General features: G+C 59.4%; 2 protein-coding genes across 20 annotated transcripts in view; both read right to left on the bottom strand.

Moving 5' to 3' along the window:
* STAB1 (stabilin 1) overlaps positions 1-10,125 on the bottom strand; it is a 28,410-nt gene extending 18,285 nt beyond the window's left edge. For 3 of the 6 annotated variants that reach the window (XM_021068890.2, XM_021068891.2, XM_084988487.1), the window contains exons 1-16: positions 9,343-10,125; positions 8,668-8,820; positions 8,423-8,527; positions 4,226-4,362; positions 3,796-3,911; positions 3,528-3,613; positions 3,387-3,456; positions 2,932-3,027; positions 2,553-2,663; positions 2,103-2,299; positions 1,753-1,883; positions 1,459-1,586; positions 1,087-1,166; positions 725-862; positions 446-586; positions 244-306 (exon numbers count right to left, since the gene is read on the bottom strand). In XM_021068890.2, the coding sequence (XP_020924549.2) occupies positions 244-306; positions 446-586; positions 725-862; positions 1,087-1,166; positions 1,459-1,586; positions 1,753-1,883; positions 2,103-2,299; positions 2,553-2,663; positions 2,932-3,027; positions 3,387-3,456; positions 3,528-3,613; positions 3,796-3,911; positions 4,226-4,362; positions 8,423-8,527; positions 8,668-8,685 (1,617 nt within the window). In that variant the 5' untranslated portion in view covers positions 8,686-8,820; positions 9,343-10,125. Of the gene's footprint in view, positions 1-243; positions 307-445; positions 587-724; positions 863-1,086; positions 1,167-1,458; positions 1,587-1,752; positions 1,884-2,102; positions 2,300-2,552; positions 2,664-2,931; positions 3,028-3,386; positions 3,457-3,527; positions 3,614-3,795; positions 3,912-4,225; positions 4,363-8,422; positions 8,597-8,667; positions 8,821-9,342 lie in introns of those variants that run through there. The other 3 variants (XM_084988486.1, XM_021068892.2, XM_084988488.1) reach the window with 1 other exon arrangement.
* A 635-nt stretch (positions 10,126-10,760) lies between these two features.
* Positions 10,761-12,266, bottom strand: part of NISCH (nischarin) — a 34,408-nt gene continuing 32,902 nt past the window's right edge. For all 14 annotated transcript variants that reach the window (XR_014823216.1, XR_014823214.1, XR_014823215.1 and 11 more), the window contains one exon: positions 10,761-11,965. Coding sequence is in view for 11 of the 14 variants with exons in the window: in XM_084988520.1 (XP_084844646.1) it covers positions 11,355-11,965 (611 nt within the window). In the remaining 3 variants the exon portion in view is untranslated. The remainder of the gene's footprint in view (positions 11,966-12,266) is intronic.

The following is a 12,266-nucleotide window of genomic DNA, read 5'->3' as shown; positions in this document are numbered from 1 at the left end:
GCCCTGCCTGGGCCCTGCAGCCCTTAGTCCCCAGGGAAGCCCCACCAGTGTAAGTGGGAGACACTGGCAATAGGTTCATGCTGCCACAGAGCCTCAGGATGGTGAGGGTAGGTTCTAGGATGGATGTGTGGGCAAAGGCCTGTGCTAAGGCAGAAGCCCAGGTCACTGAGGGTCAAATTCTGGACAATGAGGGGATCCTGGCCCCAGAGATCAGATGGGCTAGGACCTTTCCCTGAGACTCACCTCAAGGATGGTTTCAAACCGGGAGAAGGCCTCGGTGGAGGCAAGGATCTGGCTGATGGTCCTCTGTAGGAGGGGACAAGCATGAGGGCCCCAGAGGGGAAGGAGCTGTGCTCCAGCCCCGGCCCAGACTGCCTCTTGGAACTCAGTGGATGTCAGAGGCCACCCAGAGGCAACGGGCAGGGAGGGGAGGGCACCAGCTTACCGTGGGGTTCTCAGGGAGCTCCGGTGGGGGCTGCCACCGCAGGGCAGTGACCATGTGGAAGACGCCGTTGGCTGCCGGGTAGTTGGCTTTGTGGATGGTGAATGTCTGCTGGGGCTGGTCTTTGTACTGGTAGGTGTATTTCTGCCGAGACATGAGACCTCTGGCTCGGACTGCAAATGCCCACCCTTGACCGGAGTCCCACCTTCACACCCACTTTGTCCAGGCTGTGCTCCCTACCCCTGTGACTCCTCTGGCCCCCAGGCTGAGGTCCCTGCTTACCCTGAAGCGGTTGAAAGTGACTGTGATCTCCTGCCCAGCCAGTGTCCACCACGTGCGTGTAGACCGGGTCCCTGACTCCTCTAGCAGGTGCTGCCCTGGGATGATGTGCTGTCTACAGAGCTTCTGGGCAAGGGAGGCCTGCGGGCGCAAGGGGGCCGGGGTGTCGAGTGGGCCCAGGATAGGCAGTCCGCTTCAGGCCACGCTGCCTGAGCAACAGAGGAGACAGGTGGCTTCCCAGGCCTCAGTCCCCCAGGGTGTTTACTGGGGTTGGGGGGGTGGTGGTTAACAGCCCTGAAGCCTGGGGCTGGGGCAAGGGAGGAGGCCAGAGCTAGAGGCCAGCTCCTCAAAAGGCAGGGCCTCACGTTTATGGTCCTGGAGGAGATGGACGGCGCCAGCACGGTGAATGGGCCCGAAGTGGTGAGGATCTCCCGGCAGCCCTGGTCTGGGGGCAGGAGAGGGTGCATCAGAATGGGTCTGGGGAGGCCCTCAGGCTTCAGTCTTGGGTTTTGGAGGAGTTGGGGTAGGGGTGTCGGCTCTAGATCTAGGGTAAAAGGGGACATCAGGATCTGGGGGACTAGTTCCCACCTTCATCATGAACCCCATCACAGCCCATTCTCTGCATCCACTGCTCTTGGGCAGAGAAACAAGGCATCTCTGGAGCGTCAGCCCCTCCAACCCTGCCAACAATGCTGGGGCCAAGGGGCAGGTCTCAGGCAGGTGGTGGGGTCACACACCCAGCATGTCGAGGGTCACTCTCAGCCGCAGGAACATCATGTTTATCTGGCTGGCCTTCTGCACCTCATGGAGCAGGTGTCCGTAGCAGGCACGCCCATCCCCCACCTCGCCCTCCTTGCACACGCAGCTAGGGGCGTGGGTAGATCTGGTGAGGGCAGGGGGCGTGGCCGGGCTCCCCGTCCTGGCCCTCACCCACCATCCCCACAGGGCCCTTGAGGTGCACACATTTGTCCCTGCCCAGCCCACCCTTTCTGCTCTGTCCCCGGTGCCCAGCCTGAGGCCCCTATGCCCACCTGGTTGTTCCATCAGGGGTCACCTGGCAGGTGGCTGACCGGTCACAGGAATAGGGGAAGCAGTATGCGAAGCAGCCGGCGGAGGGATTGTTGTTGATGCTGACCAGGCCCGGCTTACACGAGCAGGAGACCTGGGCCACCCAGCAGGGGCAGGAGGGTGGCAGCACATCCATGAGAATCACGGCATCTGCCACATCCACAGAGCTCTCCTGGGCCCCCACATCCGCCCTCCCAGAAGAGGTCTGTCATCCACTTCCCATTTTACAAATGAGGCAGCTGAACTCCTGGGAGGCCCATGACTTGCCTAGGGGTGAACTGTGGGGCAGGCCCAGCCCAGGGCCCCAGCTCACCTGGCCTGGCCTCCAGTACAGGCATAGGGTGGAGTTGCTGGGGCAGCCACCATTGTTGGTGATGCATGGGTCCTGGGGCAGACACACTGTTCCATCCCCATAGTAGTTCTCAGGGCAGCGACACTCTGCCTGCCCCCTGGGGCTCACAGAGCACTGGGCAACGGTAGAGCAGGGCGATGACCGGCAAGGGTCAAGGGCTGTCAGGGCAGAGAGAGCCCCAGTGAGCCGGGTGCCCAGCAGCCCCATCTTCTCCACAGCCTCCAACCAGGAGGCCAAAAATGGGGTGAGCAAGATGATCTAGACCTTGGGGACAGGCCCTATCCCCACCCTCTGGGGCAGTTCTCCCTGCCTATAAATAGTAAGCTCTCACTGTTTTGCTGGCTTAAAAAGATGTCCTCCCAGCACCTGCTCCTCCTGAGCTGGGCTCTGGCCTCTAGGTCATAGACATACCTTCACATTTGCTGCCCTGCTGGGTGTAGCCAGGCAGGCAGCGGCAGGTGGGGGCCGCAGCAGAGCACTGGGAGTTCTGGGGACAGTTCAGGGCTTGGCAGACGGGCAGCTCTGAATAGAGAAGGGAGAGTAATGAGGCAGCTCCAAGTCCCAGGTTGGGGAGGAACGCAGGAGTGAAGATGCCCTGCCCAATTTGCTGTGTGTCTCTGGCCAGCAAAGGTTCCAGAGTCATCTTCCTGACGAGCAGCTATGTGCCTATCATACTTTGAAAGAAATTAAGCTGCAAGCAGAGGCCATGCTGAGGCTTGGGTTCCATCCATCCAGCCAGCCTCTCCTGCCCTGGCCACTGCAAAGACCTGCTACCCCAGCAGCTGCTCACCTTGGTCACAGCGGGGTCCAGTGTATCCAGCAAAGCACAGGCAGCTGCCATCCCCGAGCGGCCCATTGCGGCACACGCCATGCACACAGCTGCACACTGGGAGGGACAAGCAGGGAGAGGTGGGAACCTAGCCTCACCCAGAGGCACATGGGGACATTGAGTCCCGGCCCTCTGCATCCCCAGAATGTAGTTCCAGCAGGCACAACCTCAAGAACACAGAGCTGTGATGTAGGACCACAGGGGTGGGGGGACCCAAGGGGAGGCATCTGGCCTGGCCTAGGAGTCCAGGGAGGCCCCCAAGGTTGGCATGTGCAAGGGCTGGAGGTGTGTCCCTAGAGGGGAAGTGTAGGCTGAGTGGCTGGAAGGGAGTCTGGGAGGGGCTGGTTATAGGGACTGGGTCCCTGCTGGTCCCCAGGTGGGTGCTGGCTGCTCCCTCCTGCCCCACTGGTGCTCACCCAACTGGCAGTCAGGCCCGAACCGGTTGGGGTCTCTACACTCCTGACAGGCTGAGCCACTGAAGTTTTCCTGGCAGAGGGACGCACCAAGTCAGTGCAGCCCCTCCACGGCCTCCCACCCCGGCCCTGCTGGGCCCTTACCTGGCACACGCAGGTCCCATTCCTGTCTATGCCGTCCAGGCAAGTCCCATGGCCGTGGCACGGGGTCTCAGCACCCCCAGGGCACTCTGTGGATACCCCCAGAACTCAGCTCTGCCCCAAGAACTCTCAATTCACCTGACCCCAGTAGCTCTGGGCAGGGCCCTCCCCCCACCAACTTGGTCCCTCCCCTGGGGGTAGCCAGAGCCAGGTGGCCAAGCTGTGCCAGTTGAAGGGGAACACAGGTGGCCTGTGGGACCCTCCCCTGTACCATAGCACTGGGACCCCCAGTAGCCAGGGCAGCAGGCCTTCTGAACCACGTCCTTCCAGCACTCCAGGCTACAGCCGCTCATGGACAACAAAGAGTCCCCCAGCTGCACCTCGTATCTGGGGACAGAAGACAGGCAGGGTGATAGGAGGGGCTGTCCTCTGCCCCATGCCCCGTGGTCTCCCCACACTGGGTTCCCGGGCTCTTACTCTCCCCTCCCTCCTCTCTGCCTGGTCCACAGCAGACACCCAATGAACACCCTTTGCCCCGCACCCTTCTGCTCCTTCCTCCCTGCCTGTCTCTCCCATGGGAGGGGCCAGCCGAGATGAGGATGAGACTCCCTGCCCCACTCCCCAGGCCCGCCAGGCTCTCCTAGCTGCCTTCCACCCCACAAGATGCCCCTGGAAGCCACAAGGATGGGGTGGGTCCCCACCGGCAGTCCTGTGAGATCTTCTCTGGGAACTCCCGAAGCCAGCCCGAGGGACACACCCGCTTCTTGATGGCAGGGCACGGGGTGCAGGGTATACGCGTGACCAACTTGGTCTTCACATCACAGCGTCGGGACCTCACCTGGCCACATGTAGGGTTTGGAGTGAGGGGCCTGTGCTCCTTGCAGAGTCCTGACTCTCTTGATGCAGCGAGGCCTAGCACCCCTCTCCCCGCCTTGGTTTCCTGCCTGCTCAGCAGGATACAGTGAGGACGGGGGGAACTTGCCTCTCATAGGCCATCCTTGCCACAGCGTGGCCCTATGTCCACAGCCACGTACCTGTGCCCAGGCCACCACCTGCCTGGAAGTGTTAGAGTGTCTGCCTTCTGATGGGAAGAGAATCTGGCCCTTCTGTTCCTCCCCAGCCCAACTGAATCCCGGGTGGGTGGCCCTTGTCCACAGCCACCCAGGAACTTGAACCTAGACTCAACCTAGTGCTCATGCTCACTTTTCATTTAAAAATCCACACCAAGTGACAGGCTGACACTGTTTGGGAGAACATGGCAAGGCCATCCTCCATCCTTGGGAACAAGCAAGATGTGGACTTTGGCCACGTACCATGGGGCTGGCTCTCTGCTCCGAGCATATCCCCATCTCACTGCCAAATGATCCCCTCGGCCGGCCCAGGGCCCTCTCTGCTGCCCCATGGTCAGAAACCCAGACACCAGGCCCAAGACCCCAAGGCTGGCCTGCACAAGCGGGCATGAGTTTAGGCCAAGCAGTCACATTCTCTGAGCCCTTGTCCAGGCCTGGCCCACAGTCCCACATGCCAGCCAGAACCCATGGGTCCACTGCCAATCACTGGATGGGCAGTACTGGCTGTGAGGGGGCTGAGATGTCTCAGGGGGCTTCCTGCGGGGGGGTGACAATTGAGTTGGGACCAAAAGGATGCATGAGAATTGGGCAGGGGCAGTGCTCCCACCAGAGGGGACAGGAGAGGCAAAGGCCAGGAAGTTGGAAGGAGAAAACGGCCGTGTGCGACGGGGCAAAGACAGCTGAGGAGAGGCTGGAGAGGGGCTGGTGGTAAGGCCAGTGAGGGGTGCTGAAATCAGAGAGGCCCTAGGACTCGGAAAACAGGGGTAGGGCAGGGGGAGAGATGGTGACCTGAGAGCCAAGAAAGCCCTGGGCCTTCTGTCCCACTGGCTGGCCTGTCACAGCTCCACCAAGCCCACCATCACTGAGGCTACCATTATGGCAGCAAAGTCCCAATAAGCTATAGCACTGACCCTGAAGGGGACAGAAGCTAAATTCCTGGTTGTCAGTGGGAGAAAAGGCCACAGGAAAGTGCCTTTTGATGAGAGGTTTTGTGGGCTTGCGGCACAGCCCGGAAAAGCTGACAAGCTCTCATTTAAAAAATGCTGAGCACACTCTGCTCCAAGGGAGGTGAACTCAGAACATCTCTTTCCTAGAACCCAGCCACAGATGTACGACTCTCACGGCAAGAGAAAAGGAGAAATAACGCCTCGACACTTTATTTTGGCATGTGGGCCCCAGGGTCTCTCTCCATTACTGTGATTTGGGCTTTTCCGCTCATGCCTTTGTGGTCTGCAAAGAGGGAAGTTGCTGTGGGCAGCTTCGGGCTGAGCTGTGAGGCTATGCGCTGTGGCCCCACAGCTGAGCCAGGGAGTGACTAGGAAGTTGGGTAACTCCAGGGCCAGGCAGCTGCTGGCTTAGAGCAAAGCTTCATCCGGCTCCCCTGAGGACCACCTGGCCAGCCAGCCAGAGCTGCCAGTGCCATCACTAGTGGCCCGGGGACCAGCTCTCAGAGGAATATTGGTCAGACTTGGATAAGGGCTCGAGGCAGTGAGAGAGCCCTGTCCTCACTCTTGGGCAGAGTCGGGGAGTTCCATCAAGTCGTGGGTGAGTTAAGGGCATGGGAGGAAGTTGTAGCCTTGTGCCCTGTGGTGGGGTGGACGTTCACAAGGTGCTGCACCTGCAAAGTGCACAAGACGGCTGCACAATGAGTGGCCAAATTGTATTCCTCTCTGGGGACCTCCCTGGAAGTGGGCACTCAGGCCCCTTTGCCTGGTGGCCTAAGAGCACCAGGCCCAGCCCACAACCTCACAGCTAGTCCCACTGGGTGGATTAAGCCTGGATCCCGACCAAGGGCTGAATCAGATCTCCACTTTCCCTAAGGCACCTTGGGAACTGTCTGAGCCAGGGGGTTGCTGCCCACTCCCTGCCCTAATTCAGAATTGACTTTACAACACCAGCTCCCCACAGAGACACTGCTGGGGAAGTTGACGAGGCACAAAATGTTAAACCTGTTGTGAGAAGGTGGAAGAAATTCTCCCAAGCTGGGGTCCAGAACCCATACTTCCTCAGAGAGGAAGGGACCCCCAAACTACTTCCCCTTGCCCTGGATCAATGCCCCTCTCCCTTCAAACCTCAGCTTGAGACCACAGGCTCCATAAGCAGCAGCTCACACCTAGCAGAGGAGGTGCCTGGTGAAAGACTGTTGAATGGACAGGTGTTAAGTACCCCTCCTCCAGGAAGCCTTCCCTGCTTATACTCCCTGAAATGTCCTGTGTATGGGTCCTGCTCTTCACTGGCTGTGGGACCCAGCAGTCATCCCCTTCCCTCAGAGCCTTAGTTTCCTAATGTTTCCAGTGGGTCTCACCTGACACAAGGTGCTGGGAGTGCTGAGGGACTGAGGGGTTGTGAGGGGAGCCTGGTGTTGCTGTGTCCCTGACAGGGACCTGGGACCCTCTTCTCTGGCCCAGGCTGGATGAGTCTCAGCCCCAGAATGCAGACTTAGGTGGTCAGAGCCAAAGGTCTCCAACAACAACAAATCCCTGACCAGAACATGAGGAGGTGGCCTTCGAAATTCCCTTGCATTGTACCTATGACAAAACTGAGGCAGGGAGGGAGCAGAAACCACCTGCAGGGCTTAGCACAGCCTGAAGCCTTCGGCTATTCCACCATCACTGCCACTTTTTCAGCCTCAGAGCTGCCCGTCCCCAACCCTGACCTGGCCCTGAAATTCTGGTAAGGGCCTTGTCCCTGCCCCTTCCCTGAGGGACCATAAGGAGGATGAGACAGCACCCAATGGTGGCACACGGCCTGAGTCCCTGTGTTTGTTCTGCCTGGTAGTGGGATCCTGGGCAAGTCCTTTCCTTCTCTGGACCTCAGTCCACCACCAGCAATGTGGGGACAGTAGCAGCTGCCCAGAGTATCAGATGAACTTGGCCTTAAAGGAGAGGATCCTTCAGGTGGAGGCAGGACCCAGCCTGGTGATAGTGAGTCCAAACCTTGGATGGGAGGCTCCTCCAGAAACTCCAGTTGGGACAGTGACCCTACTGTGGGACCTGGGTGGATCTGCAGGCAGATCCAGGCAGACTGGAGGGGGCTGGCTTACATGGACCTGAGAGCCGCACACCCAGACCCTGTCCAGGCCTCCCTTGTGGCCAATGGGGAACTGCAGACAGTGGTCCAGAGCGTGGCTCCAGAGTGGAAACGACTTGCCCCTATCATCCTTGGGCCTTGGCTTCTTCAGGCAGAGAACAATAGGGCCCCATTCTCAGGGGCCAGAATGATTTCAGGGGATAATGTCAGGTGTGCCCAGCTGTGCGCTTGGTAAATAGCAGCTCTTGGGCTCGAGGGCATTATTGCTGGCTCTTGTTTGCCCAGAGGGCCTGGGGGTGAGTGGACCCCTGCCTCCTCTGGGCACCCTTGGGGCAGGACACAGGCACACATGCACACACACATGTAGCATGCCCACCCAGTGTCCACATGAGCCTCTTGATTTGTCAGTCCTGTGAGGGCTGGGGTGACCACATCTCCTATCTCCAGCCAGGGTGACCTGGACTGCAGTGTGGGCAGGGAGATGGACCTGGCTCTGTACCTTACCCTGTCCTTGGGCTGGGGAGCTCTGGGATGGCTGCCCCCATGTCACCTGGCTGGCTAGCCGGACACAGAGGAGGGCAGGCTGACACATCCTTGCCACCCCAAGTGGCGAGACACAGACCTCAGCCTGAGGAGGTGGGCACAAGAGCCCAGCCCTCTGTCCAGCTCAGAGGAGGTCAGACAAGAACCATCTGTGTCCCCAGCCCCGCATCTGATCTGGACATGCTCCCTCCCTGCTCCCACCACTGGCCAGGAGGTCCTGGATACCACAGCCGCCTGCGACAAGCTCACACTCACCTTCTGCCCCATGATGAAGCTGGATACTGCCAGGAAGAGGGCCAGGAAGCCGAGCAGGAGGCGGCTCCGGGGCCCGGCCATGATTGGTGGTGGCTGGCTGGCTTGCTGTGTAGGACAGAGTCAGGGTGGCCAGTGTGAGGAATGAGCTTGAGGAAGCAGGAACAGTGTGGGCAGGCGGGGCGGAGTGGGCAGGCGCTTTAAAAGCAGTCAGGAGGCCCCGCCAGCTCCCCCCGACAGGAACCCACCAGGATTTCCTCCTGCATATCAGCAGGCTGCAGGCTGAAGGGAAGGTGCTGGCCACTGACCCCCACATGGATGCCTGGGCCCTGCTTGGAGCTTCCTGGCCCGGGACCTTCCTCCTGGCATCACAGCCTCCGAGCCCATCATTATCCACAAGCCTGCGGGATATCAGAGGTTGTGAAGAACGTTCCAGTGTATTTGCAAACAACTCCCCACCTCAAGCACCTGAAAGCCCAGGGTGTTTCATTCAGAGGCTCTGGGGTGAGGGTGGGGGTAGGTTCTGAGGGTTGGTGGGGGGAGGGGGCCCCAGAATCAAGTGTGTCTGCTTCCACCTTTCCAGCTGCTGAGGGCTCTCAGAGGCCTCTGAATCCCTGCTAGCCTCTGTGCCAAGTAGACACCCATCAGACTACTCCTTCTCTCCCCTGCCCTGCTCGGCCTTCACTGCCGCCGGATGCCCATCCCCATTGTGTTCCCCTGCTGCCCATCTGCCCCAACTCATTCTCCACTCTGTCCTGAGGCTTCCCCCTGCACTCTGGACCCCACTCTGTGCCAGGCTGGCCCCTCTGCCCTCATTGCCTGCTCCCCCACCCCCACTCTGCTCCACCACACGGGCCTTCCTACTCCCTAACCACAGAGTGAGCTCCCTAGGTGCTTTTGCCCCAGATCCTCATAGGACTCACCACAAGGTCCAGGTTAAAGTTCTCCAGCCTTCGCCTTCTCGTAGCACTGGCCACCAGCCGGCACTGGTTTAGTTTATTTTCTGTCTCCCGCTGGAATGTCAGCTAAGGGAGAGCAGGGACAGTGATTGGCTGGTTCACACAGATTTGTGGGATGGATGAATGAAGGGAGTTACTTTTATTATTCTGTTACCAATGGGGAAACGGAGGCTCAGAGGGAACTAGGGAATTCTTCTAAGATTGCTTAACCAGAGTTAAACTCCAATCCCAGTTCTGCTGCCTGCAGGGCACCCCGCCCCTGACTACACTGCACAAACTCTCCCCATTAGGTCCTGTCCTCATGACCCCTCTAGGCTGGGGTCGGCTATTATATGCTGGGGGCTGGAGGGCCTGGGAGCAGGAGTCCGTCTAATAGGTGAGGCCTATGTGCAGTGGACCTCGACTCTGGTCTATAAATCTGCATTTGTCAATGACATGACTGAGATGGAAACAGGGAGATGGCCATTTGTACAGGCCTTTGATAAAGGCCTGATTGGGGGCAGGCTTATCACTGTCCCCTCCCCCACCAGCTGAGGGGCATGGAGCTGGTCTTTGAGAGCTGGCTGGGGGTGTGTGGATGGGGAGACCCTTCTCTTGGTGGTACCCCCCGCCCCAAGCTTTCCTCCAGGCCAGGATTCCCTTTCTGCTGCCACCAAGGGCAAACTGAGGAGAGGCAGGCCTGGGATCTGGGTTAGCTAGCCACTTCCCATCCCCTTAATATTGCCTGGCCCAAATGGCCCTGCAGCCTTAGGGCCCAAGGCTCCTGACTGGGCCAGGATGAAAGAGAGGCAAGTGAGCCTCAGAAGCCCTGCTGTGGAGGGCAGGAACGGGTTGAGGAAGGATGGGGCACAGAGGCTGGCTCCTAAAGAAATCCTACATCCTACCTTAGCTGGGCTCCCTGAGACAACAATCTCTCAGGACAAGGAACCCAGACACGGACAGCACAGGGCACTCCTCCCCACACTCCAGCCCTGGGGCCACCTCCCTGTAGGCTTTTCCCCCTGCAGGCCATCCTGGTGAGGCCCCTAGACCTCACAGAGTAAGCTATCCCAGGCTCCAGGCTTAAGCCTCACAGCAGGCCCAGGTGTGAAGGTGGCAGGGCAGCAGCCAGTGTGCCAGGTATGCCTGAGGAGCTTCATGCCCCTTGTTTGCCCTGAGGCTCCGGGTTTAGCCCTGGCCCAGCATGGCCCTTTCCCTGTCCCAGGTTCCAGTGACACCGATTCCGCATCTGGCCCTGGGAGAGCCACGTACTTTCCTTCATCCCCTCCTCCCTCCTTCTCTTCCTGCAATATCTCACCTTCTTGATGGCACCCTCTCTCTCACCACGCCCTGCCCAGTGCCCTGCTGGGACCCCAGTGGCCTTTGAAATAAAAGAGCCAGACTGTGTCAAACTTGGCTTTATGGAATAGAGAAAATAGGCAACAGGAATCACACTTGGGGCTGGCAGCTGTAGGTCCCCTGCCCCCAGCCCTCTCAGCCTCAAGGCCTGGGGGACTCCTGCCCCACAGGGCTCTCATTCCCACTTGTCTGGTCCCGGAGAGGCTTCCCCTTTGGAAAACTGCACAGGGCAGGAGCTTTCAATGTGCACTGTGCGGCCAGCTTCATAATTAGCAGCAGGTGCCCACAATGACAACAACAGTAACAAGACTGGACTTCACATCTCAGGAAAGGACGTGTAAAAGAGTAAACCAGAACCACGGTGCAACGTTAACAACAGTCCCACGACAGAAGATACGACACTGGTGTGCCCGGCCATGTGGCACCAGGGACAGGCAGATCCACGGGAAGCTGATGGTACCCGGAGACCCTGGAGGGGCCGGCACTTTCACTCTCAAGACAGAACCAATTGAACACACAGTTCACATTCTCTGGGAGGACAGTCAAATGAAGGTACCAAGAGAGAAGAAAACATTTTTAAAAGAACAAAGAAAGCCTCCTTTCCCGCCCTGAGTGGACACCAGGCCAGACATGGTGAGCTAGCCGGTGAGTTCCACGGGCAGCTCCCGGCCGCACAGAGCCTCCCACTGGCGGGCTAACAGTGAGATGAGCTTCTCGCGGCTCTCAGCACTAGGGATGAACACTTGCCACTGGACCTCGCGGCCCTGGCCAGCTCTGGCTGGGCCCCCTGGCTCCTCCCCAAAGTGGTCCAGGGTGACGCTGCCCATGAGGTCGTGGCCCTGAACATCATCAAAGACCAGGGTGAGGGCCTGCGGGTATGTCTGGTAGCCCATGAGCACGCGGTCCAGGTCCCGGACGCGGCGGCCATCATCCAGTCGGTACCGGTCCCTCTGTGGAGGCTCCTTGGCGAACTCGGGCAGCGGGTAGTGGACGAAGTCCTCATCCAGAAGGAAGATCTCGGCGCTGGTGAGCAGCAACGTCTTGGGGCGCAGCAGGCCCCTACAGCGCCCAGGTAGTGGCATGCCCACCTGGAAAGCTTGCACGTACAGCAGGATGCTGAGGCCCGGTGCCTTCTCTGGGTCAGCCATCTTCTGGGCCACAGTGAACGTCAGGTCCCCGATCTCCTCCTCGCTGGGGTAGGTGAACTTGACGCGGCTCGAGTGGATCAGCTCGTAGTTCTCCACCTTTCCTGCAGAGAGATGCCAGTGGGGCTGGAGCCTGGAACTGGCCTGTGGTGAGGCTGGGAGCACCAGTGGCCCCAAGCCACCCAGAGGCAGCAGCAAGAGCTGAGTGTCTGTCAGAAGCAGGAGAGAGGGCTCCAATCCCCCATACTTAGGCAGAGACCCGCAGGCCAGCAGCTGAGACCAGAGTGGAGTGGACACTGAGAAGCACCCACTGGATGGCTGTGGATTTGGTGGCATGGGAAAGTTCACGGAAAACCCTAGTGACTTAGCATGAAAAGAGACAAAGAGGAGAGACAGAAGCAGACA

Source organism: Sus scrofa, chromosome 13, assembly GCF_054392235.1.
Source record: "Sus scrofa isolate SSC_HxYL_T2T_F1_AM1 chromosome 13, Sscrofa_HxYL_maternal_Yorkshire_Landrace_v2.0, whole genome shotgun sequence".
NCBI lineage: Eukaryota > Metazoa > Chordata > Mammalia > Artiodactyla > Suidae > Sus > Sus scrofa.
This window is presented reverse-complemented; position numbering and strand designations above follow the sequence as displayed.